Raw genomic sequence first — 21,188 nt, forward strand, 5'->3', positions numbered from 1 at the left:
TGTTATTATGTTGCAGTGGTAATTAAAGTTCTTTGTGGTAGCTTTTACGTTATAGTTTAAACCTATTTTTGGCTGAGATCACAATCTCCTAAGCTTATTTGATTGGAGTTTTATCAGTCTGGATTTGGCCAAGAACCGTCAAGGCTATTGAAGTCTGTTTTCTTGAAGGTCTAGTGAGTTTTTTTTTAATAACATTTGGAAATTATTTTTTAAGACTGTTTGCCTTTTTACAAGGTTATTATTAATTAAATGCAATAAAGATGGATTATACTGGTTATGATACTCTAGCATGTTTTGACAGTTAAGCAAGACCGAATGATAAATGAGTCATATAAGGATAACAGCATTGGTCCTTCTTGCATGTGAAGCTTACTGTAAGCACCTTTTTTTCAGGAAAATGGTTCCATCTTCAACAACTGTTTCTACACATGTGGGAAATTACCACAAGCATTAAAATCCTGAAAAAATCGAATTATGACTCTCATACATATATTGAACAGTTATAAACTGCTGTCATCACTGAAGGAGTTAAATGTGTTTAGCTAACCATAAATGTCTGAGAAATGCTTGACAGGGTGTCATTATTATAACGCAGGCTTACTTAAATTTGAAATAGACAACTAAGCAGGATTTAACTTTCACAATTTTTATAGCTTGAATGTTGGCATTAAGTTGATTAGCTGTACAAGTGATCTTTATATTTGTTTGGGATGGAAATGTAATTCATGTAAATTATTTTGATTGCCATTTTCCCATGATCCTTTGAGTTGGTTTACATCTAAACCCTTGGACCTTCCAGTTGGGAAAAGATCAAATGTTCAGTCATTTTTCTGTTTTAGATCATAATTCTTATGAAGCCTGATCTGCTCTGTACTTAGTGGTGATGTAAAATTCTAAAATGGAGCTGCAGTCCGTTTCCTGTAATATTTATATTTAGTTTTTAAGTCATGCTATTTAAAAAATTGATTTGGTAGCAATGGATTTTGCATTTGGCATTTGTAATAGAGGTGTAATACAACAGCAGCAGAAGCTTTTTAATATTTAATTGTGATCTGTGTTCTGTAACTCTGTCAGATCAATAGGTAAACCCTTTTATTCCTAAAAATATGAAAGCACTTTGCTCATGTTTACCTAAAATGTTCTTTTAAAGTCACCCAAATTTCTTCAGTAAAGTACCCCAATATATATGTAGATACAAATGTATTTTGCTTTGGATGAAAGCCCCTGTTAAATTAATGAATGTATGCCTTTCTGGAATATTTATTCATCTTAATTCCTTCAATTAACTCCCCTTAATTTTATATTACCCCAGGATTTACAGCTATTTCCATCTCTGTGAAAGTGTTTTGTGTTGTTTATTCATTCAATCTGCATTCAGACTGGAGTCTGATTACGTTTTCTTAATGATATAGACCTTAAAGTTTGTAGAAATAAATTATATGAATATTTGAGGGAAAACATAATCACATGCACACATGCAATCATTAAATTTATTAAACCAAGTCACAGAAAATCATATGGTGAGATCTGATTAACTATTGAAATGCATTTAATCTTGTAATGTGTTGATGTATATGACAGAAAATGTGAAGAATATTTGGAATTGAATTCCTTTAGATCTTGTAGTTTCAGCAGGTAAAGTTTTTTTTTCCAAGGTGTGTCTTAGCATACATAATTGTTCAGAAACTCAGATGTCTTGAATTCCTGATAAAAGTTTCACAAGAATGAGTAATTATTCAATTAACAGGCAGGGAGTTGTAAGCTTCAGGTGAGTCTGTATGCTGATAGTCACCAGTTGAGAACATAACATTAATTGCAAACTTTTCAATAGATTGTCATATGTATTCTATACATTTTATTTGGATGTGCCTCATAAGCATCGTTTCACTGAATGCAGATCTTTAGAATGTAATAGTTGTCTATAAACATTTGCTGTGCTTTTTGTTGATAAAGGTAAACTATAAAGTGCTGTGCAATCTGGAGTCATGGTGCCTTGCCTGATGCATACCCAACCATGGCTCCCAGTATTTCTAGCTTGACTCTTGGTATTCAAGTAAGAATTTGGTATCTTCTTTAGTCAGATCTATTGTTTGTATGTGTTTGTCCTTTTTTATTCAGTTAGTCCTGTTGTGTGCTATTACTTTTAACAGTTGTTATTACATGACTTTCAGCTGCAAAGACCCTTCAGATTTTTAACATTGAGATGAAGAGCAAGATGAAGGCCCACACCATGACAGATGATGTCACCTTTTGGAAGTGGATCTCTCTGAACACGGTTGCACTAGTGACAGACAATGCCGTCTATCACTGGAGCATGGAGGGAGACTCCCAGCCAGTTAAAGTCTTCGATCGGCACTCGAGTCTTGCAGGCTGCCAGATAATCAACTACCGCACTGATGCCAAGCAGAAGTGGCTCCTGCTCATTGGCATTTCTGCACAGGTACCCAAGTTCTAATAAGGCTGTGTGAAACATTCATGGTCAAAGTAAAACTTGAGTTTTAAATTTTATTTCAGTAAGCTTTTTATAACTGAAACATTACATTGTGCAAGTGAAATTGGCTGCCTTTTTTAAAGGTTCCAGTGTCTCAGATTATGTGTCAGTTCTGTGCGTCTTTCTTATTTGTTTTTTTGGTTGTAGTAAACATAGTCCATAACTCTTTGGACGTGTAATGAAGGTTGACTGGATCGTATCAGTCATTCATATGGACTGTTTATCAATTATAGCAAAACCGTGTTGTGGGAGCGATGCAGCTTTACTCCGTGGATAGGAAGGTTTCCCAGCCCATTGAGGGACATGCAGCTGGCTTTGCTCAGTTTAAAATGGAAGGAAATGCTGAAGAATCCACCCTGTTTTGCTTTGCTGTGCGAGGTCAAGCGGGAGGAAAGGTAAGATTTGAGAGCATTCAGGAAGTCTTAAAGTATGGAAAACTAGGTTTTCATAAGTTTAGACTTCTGTCTTCATCTTCATGTTAAAGAAGACGTGTAAAAAAATATGCATGAAGTATGATCTTTGAAGCATGAGCCCTTCCTTATATATGAAAAACATCCAGGACTGCTGAATGAGGTAGAATTGTAGCAGGAATTCTGAATTTCCTCTTTCCTTGTAGTTGCACATCATTGAAGTGGGAACACCACCTACGGGGAATCAGCCATTTCCAAAGAAAGCAGTGGACGTGTTCTTCCCTCCAGAGGCACAGAATGACTTTCCTGTTGCAATGCAGGTACAAATTGCTAATCTTGCTATAGGTGGACAAGGGGAGCTTTCTGCTGTACCCAAGCCAGGTGTAACACTCTGCTGTAGAAAACGATTTGAACAGATGCAACAAACAGTTTTTATTGTCCTTTTTATTGCTATTTTACAGTTATCTCTAATAGTGGGGAAAAAATAGAAATGGGCTTAATCCCTTTTTAAGCTTGTCAAAGTGACCTAGTGTAAAATTTAACGATGAAGTGATGGATGTATTCTGTTTTAGTGAGGAGGTTGCATTTAGACTTGTTAAAGATGTTTATTTAAGCCCAGTCTCGAACTGAAATTTGAAAACCATCTTTTGTTAAACTTGTTCTATTGCTCTTTCTCCATCTAGATAAGTGCCAAACAAGATGTTGTATTTCTCATTACCAAATATGGATATATCCACCTTTATGACTTGGAAACCGGCACCTGCATTTATATGAACAGGATCAGTGGAGAGACCATCTTTGTTACAGCCCCACATGAAGCAACATCTGGCATCATTGGTGTCAACAGGAAAGGACAGGTAGTTTTTCTTTAAGCTCCAAATGTGTAATAGTGGCATTGTTAGATGTGTGGTGTATTGATAAAGAAGAGCCTTTTGTTGACATGCAGAGTCAACAAAGTTTGGTGTCGTTGGTATTCTGTTGAGATTATGATTTGTGGTAATGGCTTATCTCTGACAAGACACCCCTGTTGAAGTTTATAAGAGCAATCAGTTTAGTTTAATTGTCTGCAGAATGTTCAGTCTGTCTGGTTTATGTTCGATACCATTTTCAGTAATTTTACACTCCTACAACAATTCCTACAGGTTGACTGTGTTTGTTACTAGACTGAGTGACCTAAAGGCTGTTTTAAAAGGTTAACTACTTTGTGCAGGCATGAGAGGATATAAAAAGTGTAGTTCCACAAAACCTAATAAATATTACATGTAGAATTGTGATAAATGGCCTGAAATAGAAAAAAGGTCTATAGGTAGAATTAAAAGACAGGTTTATTGGATTTCATTATATAGGGATACCAGATCCTGCCAGCTGATTAATAATTTTCTAACAAAGCCAGGTGACCATTAAATATTTAGCACATGGAAAGCTGATCCTGACAAGGGCAGGGTGCTCAGAGAGTGAACAGGGGCTGAATTGCAAAATCAGTCCACAGCATGATGTGGACTTGCGACAGTGGGTTGGTTTCTTGTGATTCACCACTTGTTTGAATTTTAAACCCTAGCTTCTTCAAATCGAATTATGTTATACAGCAGAATAGATTCAACTGTCATTTTAACATTGTGTACTTAACTGACTGTTACGCTGCTAAAATTATTCTTGTTTCATTTTTGCTTGCAATTACATTCTGCAGCTCATACTTGGTTATAGCTCCACACTTAAAACTCCATGTCCGCCTTGCACAGCTAGCCAGAAATCTATTGAGAATTTAACTGTACGACATAAATACAGACTTTAAAGGAAGTGCAGCTTAAAGCTGGAGACGCACAGAATCTTCACTTGTCCCTGCAGAAAAGCTTGATGGAATTGCATGATTCTCGTTGATGTGTTAGTGCTTGGCACGTGGTGGGTTGAAACGACCTTGGGATAATGGAATCCCTGAAAATATCTGCGGCAGAGCTGCCTGCAGTTGAAAACAGCACGTGACTCGTAGCGGGAGACAGTGGCAGGCATCCTAATCTTCTTAGTCCTGGGCCTTCGCTTTGAGTCAGCTGGTGTGACATCTTTACTCCTTTCAATCTGCGCCTCGTAAGATGTTTGATTCCTGTCATATTTCACCGATGCGCGCTCCAGTTTACAACCTGCTTTGCCAGGAAAACAAAATAAAGTTTTGCTCATCTCCTTTAGGCGTAAATTCAAGTCGCCTATCCCTTTTGTCTGTTCTTTTTATGCAGAACAGATAATACTCAGTTTTACTCATTTGTGTTCAGTCTTCTTATGAGGTATTAACATGTATTCTGAAGAATAGGTGCTCTTTTCTTGAAGCTTCCTGTTACAAAAGCTCATAGAATGCTAGTAGCTAAAGTCTGAAATTTAGGTTTGCTTGTGTTGATTTATCCTTGAATGGCATTGCTGTTTGTGTTTTGGCCAGTTAGGGAGAACCATCTGGGAATGCTGTTGTAGCTGCAGCGGTTTCATGGTGGTTTTCCTCCAACACTGCAGGACACTAAACTATTTCCTGAGAGGGGGCCAATACTGTAAAAGTTCTAGTTGAACAGTGTTGTCAAAGTAACCAAAGTCAGACAAGAGTTGCTCATGTGAATTTCTGAGAAACTCAGGGCCATGCAGTGTCATTTTTCAGCCTCTGCAGGGGGTAGTGAAAAGGTTTCCACAAGGACGGTGTCATAACGGCGCAAAAGCTTCGAAAGAGGCCATGTATTGTAAATATATGGTCGCTGACATGATTGCCAGTGAAAGACAGAAAATGAGAAGCTACTCAGTCATTCAGAAATGATTAATGATCACTTAATCTCATTCAAACTCGATATTGCAATAAATCTGTTCATATTGTGTATTTTATATAACAGAAAAGTTACATTTGCAATGTTGCTTACAAAGTCTTATTCATTAGAAGTAATTACAGCAATAAACACGTGAGAATTTTGTATTAACTTCATTTTAAGTGATGTCTCTGTTACAAACAAAGAAAACTGATCCTAAAATAGCAATTATCATCCAATATTTTTTTTATTACTAAAAGTGAAGTATAGTTAACATTGCATCTGTATCAAATGACACAAAACATATAGAAAATTTGAAAAGGGGCTCAAATGTGTGAGACGTAGAGCTGCCGGACCCAATGTGAAATGTGGTTCATTTCACCAGTCTCAATTAGAGTTTTCATTTCCATGTAGTGTTTAAAAAGTGGCTTGTAACATATAGTCATCAGTGCTCAATTTCAATACATGCAGTCTTTCTAATGATACTAAACTGGGGCCTTGAGCTTGCCAGTGTTTTTATTTGTTTACATGCATACAAGTGTTTTAATTTTCTCTGAATAGAAATCGTTCCAGAGGTGCTTTCTGTTTAAGAAGAGAGTGCAGAAATGGTATTGCTACAGTGATTCAGTAGCTGCTTCATATAGGACTCTTAATTTGGGATTGCAGGTGTTGTCCGTGTGTGTTGAGGAGGAGAACATCATCCCGTACATCACCAACGTCCTGCAGAACCCTGACCTTGCTCTTCGCATGGCTGTTCGCAATAACCTGGCCGGGGCAGAAGAGCTTTTTGCCCGCAAGTTCAACAACCTCTTTGCTGGAGGCAACTACTCAGAGGCTGCAAAAGTAGCAGCAAATGCACCAAAGGTATGAAAGGATCCGTCTGCATGTTTTTGTTGTGACAGGGAAATAGATTATAGTTTTAAGATATTTCCCAGCATCTCTGTAGTCTTTGTCATAGTCGATCAGTTTACCTGCTTTTCTTAACAGCTTTGTTTTTGTGACCCTCTTTTGGTCTTTATTGGATAGACTAGTATGATAAGGTTAGCCTACTGTTTGTGAATCTATCCTTTTTGGAATAGGTGATATAAATGTTAAGTTATTTGAAGCATGGTATATGTTCATCTGTTAAATTTATTTGAAACTGTATTTTATTGTGGGAATCTAGAATAATTGTGATTAAAACAAGCTTTACACTTTTGGTATAGAGAAACATTTTCAAATATAGTCACTTTTTATGTCTTTCAGGGAATTTTGCGTACTCCAGACACTATTCGCCGATTCCAAAGCGTTCCTGCCCAGCCTGGACAGACTTCTCCTCTGCTCCAGTATTTTGGGATCCTGTTAGACCAGGGGCAGCTTAACAAGTTTGAGTCTCTGGAGCTGTGTCGACCTGTCCTGCAACAGGGCCGCAAACAACTGCTGGAAAAATGGCTGAAGGAGGACAAGGTGAGCAAAATACAGCCGCTCTATTGGTAATCTCAGAAAAATTAAAGTTTGTGAGTAATACTGTGCTATATAAATTAAAAATCACTGTTTAGAAAAATAAGCCTTTAAATAAGGGATCTTGTGTGAGTTAATTCTCAGTGCTCGCCAGTCACACAGAAGACCAGTGGCATTACAATTGACAGGCAGCCTAGACACACTTTAGGAAATAACCCAGTGGGTTTATAGCACAGAAGCTTGTTTGATTAAAAAAAAGTTTTTTAACTTCCACATTATAGTGTTGGAATTAAGTGCCTTTTTCCATTGAATGCAGCTGGAGTGCTCAGAGGAGCTGGGGGATCTTGTGAAGTCAGTGGACCCGACTCTCGCCCTCAGTGTCTACCTGAGGGCAAATGTTCCTAATAAGGTCATCCAGTGCTTTGCGGAGACTGGGCAGTTCCAGAAGATTGTTCTGTATGCTAAGAAGGTTTGTTTCTTAATAGAGATTACTGTGTTAAGGTTAATGTTAAGGTTATATAAACGCATTTTTACAGTGTAGTTTTGTTTATGGCAGGTTGTTTCATTGACATCAGTTTAAGGTTTTTGTTGAACTTCACAGTGCTTTGTATTTGATAGCTCCCATAAATACCATAAGTATGTGTGTATTAGAATTTACTCTGTATACATCTAAATTCAGCTTTGGTTTATTGGGTATAAAGTTATCTATTCCCAAATACCCAGCATTTTTGGTAGTATAGTGAAAATTTACTATACTATGTTAATTCATTAAAGTCTTTAAAGAAAAGTGCCTTCAGTTTTTTGTGATTCAGGTACCCTTTTTTGTGTCTTGCACAGGTCGGATATACTCCTGATTGGATTTTCCTGCTGAGGAATGTAATGAGGATCAGCCCAGAACAAGGACTGCAGTTCTCTCAGATGCTGGTCCAGGATGAGGAACCTTTGGCTGACATCACACAGGTGTGCGCCATGTTTTTAAGATGGGGTCATATCCCTCTGTGGAAACATGAGGGGCAAATAAGTAAAAGTTGTATTCTTTTTTACAAACCATCATATTGTGAGTTGCAGAAAACTTTATCATTTGTTCTAATTATGTGGTCTTGCATTTCACCTTATAACATGTCACATAAGATTAAATTTTTTAGATTTCGTTTTTAGTCTTTTATGCTGTTGTGAAACTTTCCCCTAAAGCAATCAATGAATCTTTCACCAATAGATTGTGGACGTGTTCATGGAATACAACCTTATCCAGCAATGCACTTCCTTCCTGCTTGATGCCCTGAAGAACAATCGGCCATCTGAGGGCCCACTCCAGACCCGACTGCTGGAAATGAACCTCATGCACGCACCACAGGTAAGAGGAAATGGAAACATTTACTACTAATCCTCTGCTTTTTAAGATTAAATGCAAACCTTCCATGAAAGACATCTAAACTACTCTTCATTCATCTAATTCATTTACAGTTTAAGCATTCATTAATGTTTTTAAATACAAATGTTTTGCCTTTACATTTTAAAATGTCAGAATTATGACTTAATTGTCTATTATGTTTACTTTGTTAGGTGGCGGATGCTATTCTAGGTAACCAGATGTTCACTCACTATGATCGGGCCCACATTGCCCAGCTGTGCGAGAAAGCTGGCCTGTTACAGCGAGCCCTGGAACACTACACAGACCTGTATGATATCAAACGAGCTGTAGTTCACACTCATCTTCTCAATCCTGAGGTAATGAAAAGCATTCTACCTTAATTAGAAGATGTGAAATTGAAACATCCTCCACTAGGTTAACTTAAAATTTTATATTTTCTGTTCCCCCACCAGTGGTTGGTGAATTTCTTTGGATCACTTTCTGTTGAGGACTCCCTGGAGTGCCTGAGGGCAATGCTGTCTGCTAATATTCGGCAGAACCTGCAAATCTGTGTTCAGGTAGCATCTAAATACCATGAGCAGCTCTCCACTCAGTCACTGATTGAGCTCTTTGAGTCCTTCAAGAGTTTTGAAGGTATGAGTAAGATATTCTATTTTCCCGACTTTCATCTCATCAGTTTGCCATCTGCTTTCTAGCAAGTGTTTTTATCTTTTTGAAGCAGGCCTGCTTTTTGCCAGGTTTTGTTTTACAGTCTTGCAAATTAAAATGAACTCTATAATATGAATGGACTTGACCATGAAATGTTGCATAACCAAGAAGAATTATAGCTTTCATTGTTACGTACTGTTACCTAGATTTTATTAAACCTGGCTAAATGGGTTGCAAGTCTTTGTACAAGGTAGTCAGTAAGGTACAGCAGAATACCTAAAAGCACTGTTAAATCTAAGCTTATTACCTATTTTCTATAAAAGCAAAAACTACTCAGTAGCTGAAAATATCTTGAATTTTTACCGGGAAGTCTATATAAGGTACTTTTGTCATCTTAATCATTTCGAATATATAATTTAAACTGTTGTGTCACATGGATGCTTTCACAAGTGTTTTTGTGATGTGAAACTGTTAATTACACCAAACAAGACATATGTTTGATATTGCAGCTTTGAGCTGTAAAACCATTTCTTAATTGGTGTCATACATAAGTGGGGTGCTAGCTTTAAGTCACTTTCAAAGGAGATGAAACATCAATTTGTGTTTTCTGAAACTTTCAGAGAAGCCTGGGTAAAATATATAGGTCAATGCTTTGAGTTTTGCTCTATCTGAGCTTTTAGTTATATTGAATCCCAAATTTAATTTGTAATTAATATGAACTTTTTGATTTCTTTGATTTCAACATTTTGCTAAAAAAAATCTTAACTGCCTTATTTGAGCAATTGATTTGAAAATCAATCACCAGGAATAGGATTTTGAAGATATCATGTGTAAAAGTAGATAAAGGTAAATGTAGTGTTTTGTTTGTCCTGTTTGTGCAGTTACTGTAATATCAGGGCTTTGATTTTCCAGGTCTATTTTACTTCCTGGGCTCTATTGTGAACTTCAGTCAGGACCCAGAAGTTCATTTTAAATACATTCAGGCAGCTTGTAAGACTGGACAAATCAAAGAGGTGGAGAGAATCTGCAGGGAAAGTAATTGCTATGATCCTGAGCGTGTTAAGAACTTCTTGAAGGTAACTATGACAGACAACACATTTGAAAATTACTTATGAACAGTGAAATTTTACTGAAAACATTGCATATGGACCTGTGGATTTGAAATTCGGACCATTTTCTTCTTTTATCTTCTGTGATTGAAATTCTTTGTGCCGATTGTTCTGCTGGGTTTAGTGAAATTCTGCGTTAACTTGAGTTTTTTTTATATCAAGTCTTGTAGAAAGTTTATTAGATACTTTGACTGGCTAGTTGTAACTTGCTGTCAGTAACAATTTACCATCATTATCAAGCATTTTTAGGGATTGCATGTGCATTATTGTTTTTAAAAAAATGAGCACAATTTGTTTTTAAAAATACAAATTTGAAAAACATATTTCACGACCAATCTACGATACGTGCCTAAATCTTCCTTTTGATTTGAATTTGCTAATGCTATCCCTAAGCAAGTCCCCTGTAGATCTTGAGATGTTTCACTTGTTCACAAGAAGTGTACATAAACTATTTCCTGATGGAAGTTATTATCTTTTGTGCTTTTCCCTGTGTCTTTGGAATGGGCAGGACATGTACCAGGTAATTCTCCCAAGTATAGGACTTCCTCCCCTTTTCCATCCCTCTGTAGATACAGGATTAAACCTGGGATTTGTACAAGTGCTTTTGAAAATTTCAAGCATCTTCCCTTAACTTTTATTTAACTTTGAGAATTAGAAAGCAAGTTTTGACTGCCTTGTGAGTTTTGTCAATACTTGAAGTAGAGGAAAACAAAAGTTGTTATACCCATATTTTAGGCTAGTGTGAAACACATCCTTAGAACTCAGATGTTTGCAGCATCCTAACCAGTCTTAATTTTCAGAATTCATTTTATTCAACACGTGTTTATAAAGCTAGTTTTGCCAGTTGTAAAGTTTTTTTTTTAATGCTGATCAGTTTGAGCTTTTAGAGTTTCCTTTTGTGTTGAGACAAAGATTTTGTTGATCAGTCTGAGTCCTTTGAATTGCACATTGAAGTTTCTCAAATAAGGGAAATTCTGAAACTTAAGGCTCCCAACTGGCTTGCTGTCAATCCTAAATCACAATACTGTTGCATTTATGTTAACAAAATTCATATAGCTTTCGAAGTTTTATCTGTAGTAAGACCTTTTTTGTTTTTATTTTCTAATACTTTAAATATAAATACTATTTCAAGTGAAACATCAAAGGTCTCAGAAATAAGTTAATTGTAATTGACCCTGTAAATTATAGCTATAAGAGGCACACAATCCCAGAGTATTAATCCTGTTGGCTGAATACTGATGGCAGTTACACAGTGCCAGAAGTCTTATTTTAGGGTATGTAAAAATTGTGGTCCAGTGTTGGTGTACAGTGTTTGTAGCAGTGAAGCAGGTTTATCTGCTGGACTGTGTACAGGCTGCACTGTTAGCCTTTCAGTATTTTTTTTTTTGTTTTATTCAGTCTTTAGTAAACACACGTCTGCAGTATTTAACCATCCTTAAACCCTGAAATGTGACACCTTCCATTTGTTGTAGTTAAGAAACATTTTTTTCTTTTGCGATAGCTTGTCATCTTGAATCACTACTACAGGGGTCTTCAGTTAGAGTATAACCAGCTAGTTTCATTTTTGGTGTATTATTTCACATTAAGTATTGTTAGATCAATACTCAATGGAGTACAGTCAAATCTGTTAATAAGGACCACAGTATCCTAATGACATTAAAAATACGTGGAATAGTATTGCCTGCTCTGGATAGTCTATACAAGTGTTTCCATAATGCAGGTTTGACTGTTTCTCATTTTTTAATCTTATTGTTGACATCGATCTAAAACATTTTCCACTCCTGGTCCTTTTCTACAACAGGAGGCCAAGCTAACTGACCAACTTCCACTGATCATTGTGTGTGACCGCTTTGACTTCGTCCATGATTTGGTTCTCTATCTGTACAGAAACAACCTGCAAAAATACATTGAGATCTATGTGCAAAAGGTAAGGATATCAGATTGTCTTAATATGTATCAGCTGGTTCTTAAAATCCTATTTGGTGTTTTAAATGAGGCATTGCTATGCCTCATTATAGTAGTTGATCGATATTTGATTATATTGTCTTCCAAAACAATTCATTTCCATTATTGATGGTAATCATATGTACCCTAATGTAGTTGCACATAGTATTAATACAAATTATATTTGGCCTATTTTAATTCTCTAGGTGAACCCCAGCCGTCTGCCTGTGGTTATTGGTGGGCTTTTGGATGTGGATTGCTCGGAGGATGTCATTAAAAATCTTATTCTGGTTGTGAGGGGTCAGTTCTCAACTGATGAGCTGGTGGCTGAAGTTGAAAAACGAAACAGGTAACTTATTTCTAGTCTTATTGTAAGGAACCCACTTGAATTATTTAGAATTCCAAAAGTTTTTCGTTCTCACTGTGGAACTGGCAGTTGTCTACTAGTTGTCTGTCAGGCAGCACCTCTACCTTATTTGGGAGAGGATGAGGCACATCGACAAGCTATTGTAACACCCCCACATGTTATGTCACTTGTCATGTGACATGGACAAATCATCGCTGTGTCTGACAGGAGGGGGACCCGCCGATTTCAGGAGTGTCACTTTCCTCACCGAAATCACTGCAAGCCTGGCGAGTTGCAGGACTTGCTGTTCTGCCAGAAATTGCAAGCTGAAGCCTGGCTGACTGATCCAGTCCTGCCCTTGCAGGCCTCAGCTAATTCTGTGCTGCCACTTAGGGAACCCTAGTCACAGTCAGTAAATAATATGGCCGAGAGTCAAACCAGCAGCATCAGGATCATGGAACCCATTGAGCTCAGAGTGTGCACGTTTACTTGTTGAGCCTCATGGGAGCCTTCAAAAGCAATTCTATCTCATGTTTATTTGACATTTGTTTGCAGACTAAAGCTGCTCCTGCCCTGGTTGGAAGCCCGCATTCATGAAGGCTGTGAAGAACCTGCAACCCATAACGCTTTGGCCAAAATCTACATTGACAGCAACAATAACCCAGAGCGCTTTCTTCGCGAGAACCCTTACTATGACAGCCGTGTGGTAGGCAAATATTGTGAGAAGAGAGATCCTCACCTGGCTTGTGTGGCTTATGAGCGAGGACAGTGCGACCAGGAACTCATCCATGTGAGTAATCTTGAAGCTTGGTCCAAGGTTGTTTTATTAGATTCCTGGGAACTATTTTCACATCCAGTTACCTAAACCAGATCTTAGTACCAATATTTAAATGGATGTTGCATGATCTAGATTACTCGGTTTGTATTAAAATATTTAGGTAGTGCACTTCTTTTTGCTAAACAGTTTGGGATATGCCTGTATATTTTTTTTTAACCAGCGTTTAAAAAAAAAAACGTACTTTCCTACAGAAAAGTAGCTGTAAATATCTGTTTTACATGCAGGTTTGCAATGAGAACTCCCTCTTCAAGAGTCTGTCCCGCTACCTTGTTCGCCGCAAGGATCCTGAGCTGTGGGCCAGTGTGCTATTAGAGAGCAACCCATACAGGAGGCCTCTTATTGATCAGGTAAGACTGCACTTTTGGAAAACAATGCTAGGTTTCCTTGAAGGAATTTGAAATTAAATTAATTCTGTAATTGTAAAATCTGTTTGCTTCGGGAGTACATATTGATAGGAAACCTACACTTTGATTGGAAAATTGTTCACTGTATGGTACTATGCAGCTTTTGTCTTTTTTTCATTTTTTACAGGTTGTGCAGACTGCACTGTCTGAGACACAAGACCCGGAGGAGGTCTCGGTTACAGTCAAGGCCTTCATGACTGCAGATCTTCCTAATGAGCTCATTGAGCTGCTGGAGAAAATCGTTTTGGACAACTCTGTATTCAGTGAGCACAGGTGAAGTACTTTCTTATGAATATTTTGGTTTTTTTTTGTTGATAAATGAGAGCACCCAGTAATGAAAATACTGCTTGGTTTCAGAAATCTGCAGAACCTCCTCATCCTCACAGCCATCAAAGCAGACCGAACTCGTGTGATGGAGTATATCAATCGGCTGGACAATTATGATGCCCCTGACATTGCTAACATTGCTATTAGCAATGAGCTCTTCGAAGAAGCCTTTGCCATCTTCCGGAAGTTTGACGTTAACACTTCTGCAGTTCAAGTAAGCCAGCGAATTGCTTGCTGACACTTGTGCGGTGGTGCTGTTGATGCTTTTAATTTTTATCGTCTCATTATATTCTTTCTGTGTTGTAGGTGCTAATTGAGCATATTGGGAACCTAGATCGTGCCTATGAGTTCGCCGAACGCTGCAATGAGCCGGCTGTGTGGAGCCAGCTTGCTAAAGCCCAGCTGCAGAAGGGTTTGGTTAAGGAAGCGATCGACTCCTACATTAAAGCAGATGATCCCTCAGCATACATGGAGGTTGTGCAGGCAGCTGATCAGAGTGGTAAGAAACAACTACAATAATTGTGCCTCTTTACTAGTGTCCGGTGGAGTGAACCTGTTACGATTGTAAAAATGTGTTTGCAGGAAACTGGGAGGACCTTGTGAAGTTCTTACAGATGGCTCGCAAGAAAGCCAGGGAGTCCTACGTGGAGACTGAGCTAATCTTCGCATTGGCAAAAACCAATCGTTTGGCAGAGCTGGAGGAGTTCATTAACGGGCCCAATAATGCTCACATCCAGCAAGTAAGCCATTTCATTTACCGTCTTAAAAATCTTCAAGTACCCTTAACATTCTTGTTAATATCGTTAGCGGACATTGATGTTAATCTTTTAAAAAAACATCTGGCATTTTTTTTAATGGTGGTAAGCAGACTGCTCTGTGACCTTGGTAAAATCACAAAGATGGGCCCCAATCTGCAAATTTCAGTCTATAAAGTAACCAAAGTACTAATCTTTTATAATATAGTTAACGGTTTCGAGTGAATTAAATTTATCAGGAATGATAACAGGAATACAGAAGATCTTTAGTTTTATTACTGATAAATTTGTACCCATAATTCGATTTAAGGCTCTGTCTCCTGTATCACTTAACTTTTTTTTGGCTTAGTTTTGTGTAATAAAACTTTAATTTTGTTTATATAGGTTGGGGACCGGTGCTATGACGAAAAAATGTATGATGCAGCCAAACTGCTGTATAACAATGTTTCCAACTTTGGACGCCTGGCTTCAACCCTGGTTCATCTAGGAGAGTACCAGGCTGCTGTTGATGGGGCCCGCAAGGCTAATAGCACTCGCACATGGAAGGAGGTAGGATTATTATTAGCAAATGTTGTTGTAACTACAGTATTATACAAGCTTTAGCTGGAGTCTCTGTAGTAAATTGTCAAATTTCTTTTTTAGGTTTGCTTTGCTTGTGTTGATGGTAAGGAGTTCCGTCTGGCCCAGATGTGTGGCCTTCACATTGTTGTTCATGCTGATGAACTGGAAGAGCTGATCAACTACTACCAGGTAGGCCTGAAACTGTCTCCTCGTTTGTTATCAACTGGGGCAGATGTTATTCATGTGTAGTTTGCACATTGAAGAGCCCCAGTGCAGTGATATCACTGTTTTTTTTCTCACCATTCTAGGACCGTGGCTACTTTGAGGAGCTCATCACCATGCTGGAAGCAGCCCTTGGTTTGGAGCGAGCTCATATGGGAATGTTTACAGAACTCGCAATCCTCTACTCCAAATTTAAGCCACAGAAGATGAGGGAACACCTGGAACTCTTCTGGTCCAGGGTCAATATTCCAAAGGTAAGGTCTTATTGCATAAAGTCTGTGCATTAGTATAGGATCATCAGTCTTGCTTGAAGTGCGTAAATATGCTGATAGACCATTGTCTCTCTATCTATGTTCTACATCTATATACAGGTTTTTGCTCACGAGATGGCAATTGTATATAAATAGTAGTGAGCTCTAAGAAGAGCTCTTTTCCCAAAGTTCTACATTTTATTCTTTTCAGGTTCTGAGGGCTGCAGAGCAGGCTCATCTTTGGGCTGAATTGGTATTCCTGTATGACAAATACGAAGAGTATGACAATGCTATCATCACCATGATGAACCATCCAACAGATGCTTGGAAAGAGGGACAATTTAAAGACATCATTACCAAGGTATCATTGAATTTGTGTGATTTTATACTTTGTTATGCGTTGTTGTATTTTAAATACAATTTGATACAATCAACAGTTTGAGACACAGGTTATGATTCAGAACATCTTGGGTGGATATTGTAGATTTGTGTTACCTAGATTTTAACAGAATAAGGGATGATATGTATGGATTGATTTTTTTTTTCTTCATTTAATTTGTAGGTGGCCAATGTTGAGCTGTATTACAAAGCAATCCAGTTTTACTTGGAGTTCAAACCATTGTTACTGAATGATCTGCTTATGGTGCTGTCTCCCCGCCTCGATCACACTCGTGCTGTCAACTTTTTCACCAAGGTAACCTTTCTTCATACTTTTACCACTCTTAGGGCAAAGAGAAGCTACCCTAACATTCTGATCCTTCTTTGAACATGTGCGGATATACTCAAAAGATGTGCACCGTACCAAGTTTTTGTCTTAAATTTATTTCACTGTTAATGTCATCAGTGGTTTTTAGTTTATTGATTTTTTTTTTCACTGCCCTCTCCCAAACAGGTTAAACAGCTTCCGCTGGTTAAACCATACCTGCGATCTGTACAGAACCACAACAACAAAGCAGTTAATGAAGCACTTAACAATCTCTTCATCACAGAGGAAGATTATCAGGTAAGATGGACTTACCTCAACACTTAAACAAGAATATAAGAGATTTTGGCAAGCAGTTCTAAATGCTAATGATTGCTAATATTAGCTAAAACTGATGCGTCTTTTAAAATGTTTTTTTGAACTTGCTAAATGTCTCTTGCTTTTCCAGGCTCTCCGTACATCCATAGATGCTTATGACAACTTTGACAACATTTCTCTGGCTCAGCGCCTTGAGAAGCATGAACTCATTGAATTCAGGAGAATCGCTGCGTACCTCTTCAAAGGCAACAATCGCTGGAAACAAAGCGTGGAGCTTTGCAAGAAGGACAAACTGTACAAGGTAAAAGTATAACAAATCTAGACAAATTTCTGCATTCTCACAGTTCCTGTTGATCCATTGTCAAAGCTGAGCAAATCAGCTCACAGACGGTTATGAATTGTACTGGTTTGACACCAAACCACTGTGCTTTTTTTGCTGCTAGGATGCTATGCAGTACGCTTCAGAATCGAAGGACACAGAACTGGCAGAGGAGCTGCTACAGTGGTTCCTGCTGGAGGGGAAGAAGGAATGCTTTGCTGCTTGCCTCTTCACCTGTTATGACCTGCTGAGGCCTGACGTGGTCTTGGAAACTGCGTGGAGGCACAACATCATGGACTTCTCCATGCCCTACTTCATCCAGGTCATGAGGGAGTACCTGTCTAAGGTAAATTGCACCGCAACTTGCTTATGTGTTTGTAAGTTTTCAGTTAATAATTTAATAATCACATTTTGTGATTATGGCATGGTATTTGTTAAATTATAGGTGAATTCTAAAATACCTTGTCCTTTGAGTGGCTGGAAATGGAAGTAATTAGCATTTAAGCTTTCATAAATATTTTCCGTATTTTTCAGCAGTTTTGCCTTCATTGGGAATGAGCAAATGAAACCAATCAAACCCATTTAGATACAGCTGCCCATGAATGCAGGTGTGCTTAGGAAACTTAATCCTCATAACCCATGAAGCTTTCTGTTGAGTCAAAGTTTCCTTAAGCCTCTGAATTTAACTATAACATCTTGGCATTCCTGCTTCTCTCAAATTTCCATCTTTTTTATGAAGTTCTGCTTGCTTTCTTTTTTAATCATGCTGTTTTTTTCCAGTTTTGGTTCTTAATTATTGCTACTTTTCCATACAAATGTGGGACAGAGCCACAAAATAAATTGCATACTTTTTTCTAGCAAAAAGATTATTTTTTAAAAGGCAATATTTTTCCTATTCACACTCATTTGGTCTAAATTAAAATTAGCGGGACCCCTGTCTTGCACATTCCATTACGTTATTAAACATATTATCAGAAATTGTTTAAAGCAGCTAACTGTCTTGAGTTGCTGGCCATAAGACAACAGTTCAGTTTTGGTTAAGTGTAGCTAGCTTTTGCTTTGAAAGATTCTGTGTGCATGGTTAATTAAATTATTATATATTTACGTATATTTAATTAATATTGCTTTTGTGTCATACTACTTTTGAAAGATAATTTGTATGAGATGCTGTTAGAAAGCTTTTGCTTTTAAATTGAAACAAGGTATGCTACTTCTGATCTTTGTGTTTTCAGTGTTTATTAGTAACATTATGGAATGCCACTAGTTAAGCAGTATGGCACTATTTCAGTGGAAATATTAGATATGTTTTTTTAATTGATGCTTTGGTCTTTGAAAGTATCAAAACACTTATCAAATAAGTAACTTTTTGGATGCTACCTGTATTTTGATTGTATGTGTAATGTAAAAAAAAACTAAACTTTGCTGAAAACATTGCATTTTAATATGTATTAAAGTTAGTGTTTGGAGATGTAAAATTAGAAATCTGTACATAATTTGTAACAGGGATTTAAAAATCATGAAAATTAGAAAAAACATTAATTTGGCATGCAAAATTAACATGTAAGTGTAGGACCCATTCTATTTTTTACTGACTGCATTTGTATTAAAGGTGGCTCTTTACTGTTTTCATCTTCGATTCCTTTTTTTCTCTCTAGTAATGGTTTGTACTTCCCTGATTATTTCACATCTGTTTTTCTTCTTTCTACCTGCTTTTTGTGCTGGTAATGGAGTTTGATTTTTCTAAGCTGCGCCTCTGAATTCCCTTGCAGGTTGATGCAATTAAGGAAAAGGTGAAAGTTGATTCTTTATTTTCCATCTTTTTTTTTTTAGTCTGGAGGACTGAATCTCAGGAAACTGCATGAGTTGTTTTTCTATCATGTTACACTGCTACTGCTTTCAAAACGACACATTCACTAGTGCCTTTTGAGTTTCCTCTAAACCTGACCTAGACAAGGCAGAACTGTAGCAAATTCACTCCCTAGACCTGTAGTTACTAATGAGCTTGTAGTGTAAGGAGAAAAAAGTCGGTCTGCTATTGGTTCACAGTCATCATGTACCATGTTTAACTGAATCTGTACAGGTAAGCGCAAAAGAGGCATCAGGATCACTGGCTGATTTACCATGTAAAGGCTTTAAGTGGCTTTGAAATGCTTCTCTTTGTGCAGGGGTCAAGATGCCTGTCTTTAATGACTGTGAACCAGTTGTTGACTGCATGTAACCGTAGTACTAAACCGTTGTGCCAGAATATATTCTTGTGGTTAGTGAAGTGAACCCTTCTGTGCTTTTCAGGATTTTTCCTCTTAAGGGGTTTGTAGAAAACTAATATTGGTTTGCTTTCAGCATTTAAAAAATATACTATTCATATCCTTAGTCTTATGTTTACTATAGTGAGTAAAAAAATCTTTCTAAATTATTTTAACAGAGGGGTAGTGTTCATTGGTAGTTAAAATGAACTCCGTAGGAACTGAAAAGTACATCTGTTCTTGTGGTCCTTCACTTACCTATATGTAGAAAGCGTGTGTGTGAAAAATGGGTAATAAAACTGCAGTGTGTGATTTTTTTTTTTAAAACAAGCATGTGGATCTTTAATAGCAATTAGTAGCACTTCTGAGAGACTAGGAGACATTGCTGTTGGCTGTGCGTGCTTTTTAAAAGCCTGAATGACTATACAAACCATCTTCAGCTCTCACTTCTCACTTCAGTACTTTGCCTCTTTTTCATGCACACATTTAACAAGTAACATAAGTAGCATGTTTTTTTTCCTTTTCAATGAAATTGCAACTTGGTGACAGCTTTGGAAAAAGCCTTTTTTAACATTAACACAAATTTAAATTAACAAGAAGTATGTAGGGAACTGAACCCGTTTTTAGCTTGGCATTGATCACAAGAAAGATAATGCTAAATCCTCTGTATTAATTTTTAATAATGCTAATTTAAAATTTAAACCTTGAATGATGAGGTAGTAGCTAGTTTTAAAATCGCACTGCTGTTTAAAGGTAATATGTTAATAAACTTGAATGTGAAGTTCAAGTATCAAAAGCAGTAACCTTCTCATGCTTTGCTAGCACAATGGCAAATCTTGCCACTTAAACTATTTGAATATTTAAATATTAGTGTTTCTCTAACAATTTCCTCAAATCTGCTGTTTTAAGCTTTGCTTCTGTAATTCCTATTCCTAAAGGCGATATCCGATGATAGTCTGGAAGATATTGAAACATAGAGCTGCATTGCACGTTGATTCACAATTATTTGTCTTTCACTGGCCCCTTGAAAGTGTGCAGATATGTGCTGTGGATATGGGTTGCCTATGTATTTAGTTTTTCATGTTTTCCAGAGGTCCAAACAGTGCTATACATTCCTCGCTGCATCACTGTTTCGATAGGGTTCTAATACATTGAGCTTCCTTATCAGTGTGGGTTTGGTTCTCTATGTACAGTTTTGATACATGTTTGTGGCAGGATGGTGGGACCATTTTCTCCTCTGTTTTCTGAGTTAGAGCACTATCATAATTTTAATAGCTTACTTTACATGATATGAAAACAAGGGTGTTGCAGTATATTAGAAGCTTGGCTTTCATGAATGCTTTTTCCATCGCCTTCTTTGGTTTGTAGTTTGAAATCTTGCAGAGCACCATGAATGGCAGTGCCTGCTTCTCAGTGAAGGACATGCATCCTGCATTTCTTCTGATCTTTAATGTATGCCAGGTTCCTTGGAATGGTCCCATCTATCCATCAGCTTTTTTTTTTTAAAAAAAGAACAGGGTCAGTTAAGGCTTTTCCAGCAGTTCTTCCTAAAAATGTCCCGCAGTTAGATGCCAATAACTTTTCCACCTTTTTTCAGGTCGATAAGCTTGATGCCTCCGAGTCTCTGAGGAAAGAGGAGGAACAAGCAACGGAGACGCAACCCATTGTTTATGGTAGGACGCGTTTTTGTCCCCACTTGCTCTGCCATGCACT

The 21,188-nt window shown here is 37.5% G+C and overlaps 1 protein-coding gene across 2 annotated transcripts in view; it reads left to right on the top strand.

Annotated features, from left to right (window-relative positions):
• Positions 1-21,188, top strand: part of LOC148643543 (clathrin heavy chain 1) — a 33,839-nt gene that overhangs the window by 11,387 nt on the left and 1,264 nt on the right. The window contains exons 3-32 of one of the 2 annotated variants that reach the window (XM_088615780.1): positions 2,172-2,440; positions 2,725-2,886; positions 3,108-3,221; positions 3,585-3,758; positions 6,342-6,539; positions 6,921-7,121; positions 7,432-7,584; positions 7,953-8,075; positions 8,332-8,469; positions 8,679-8,843; positions 8,940-9,120; positions 10,048-10,211; positions 12,046-12,171; positions 12,395-12,537; positions 13,090-13,324; positions 13,597-13,719; positions 13,904-14,049; positions 14,134-14,317; positions 14,410-14,602; positions 14,686-14,843; positions 15,243-15,407; positions 15,501-15,608; positions 15,728-15,895; positions 16,104-16,253; positions 16,455-16,586; positions 16,785-16,895; positions 17,044-17,214; positions 17,357-17,578; positions 19,002-19,022; positions 21,073-21,148. In XM_088615780.1, coding sequence (XP_088471906.1) covers positions 2,172-2,440; positions 2,725-2,886; positions 3,108-3,221; positions 3,585-3,758; positions 6,342-6,539; positions 6,921-7,121; positions 7,432-7,584; positions 7,953-8,075; positions 8,332-8,469; positions 8,679-8,843; positions 8,940-9,120; positions 10,048-10,211; positions 12,046-12,171; positions 12,395-12,537; positions 13,090-13,324; positions 13,597-13,719; positions 13,904-14,049; positions 14,134-14,317; positions 14,410-14,602; positions 14,686-14,843; positions 15,243-15,407; positions 15,501-15,608; positions 15,728-15,895; positions 16,104-16,253; positions 16,455-16,586; positions 16,785-16,895; positions 17,044-17,214; positions 17,357-17,578; positions 19,002-19,022; positions 21,073-21,148 — 4,674 coding nt within the window. The remainder of the gene's footprint in view (positions 1-2,171; positions 2,441-2,724; positions 2,887-3,107; positions 3,222-3,584; positions 3,759-6,341; positions 6,540-6,920; positions 7,122-7,431; positions 7,585-7,952; positions 8,076-8,331; positions 8,470-8,678; positions 8,844-8,939; positions 9,121-10,047; positions 10,212-12,045; positions 12,172-12,394; positions 12,538-13,089; positions 13,325-13,596; positions 13,720-13,903; positions 14,050-14,133; positions 14,318-14,409; positions 14,603-14,685; positions 14,844-15,242; positions 15,408-15,500; positions 15,609-15,727; positions 15,896-16,103; positions 16,254-16,454; positions 16,587-16,784; positions 16,896-17,043; positions 17,215-17,356; positions 17,579-19,001; positions 19,023-21,072; positions 21,149-21,188) is intronic. The other variant, XM_088615781.1, reaches the window with a different exon arrangement.

This window comes from Lepisosteus platostomus, chromosome 22 (assembly GCF_059453375.1).
Source record: "Lepisosteus platostomus isolate fLepPlt1 chromosome 22, fLepPlt1.hap1, whole genome shotgun sequence".
NCBI classification, from domain to species: Eukaryota; Metazoa; Chordata; class Actinopteri; order Semionotiformes; family Lepisosteidae; genus Lepisosteus; species Lepisosteus platostomus.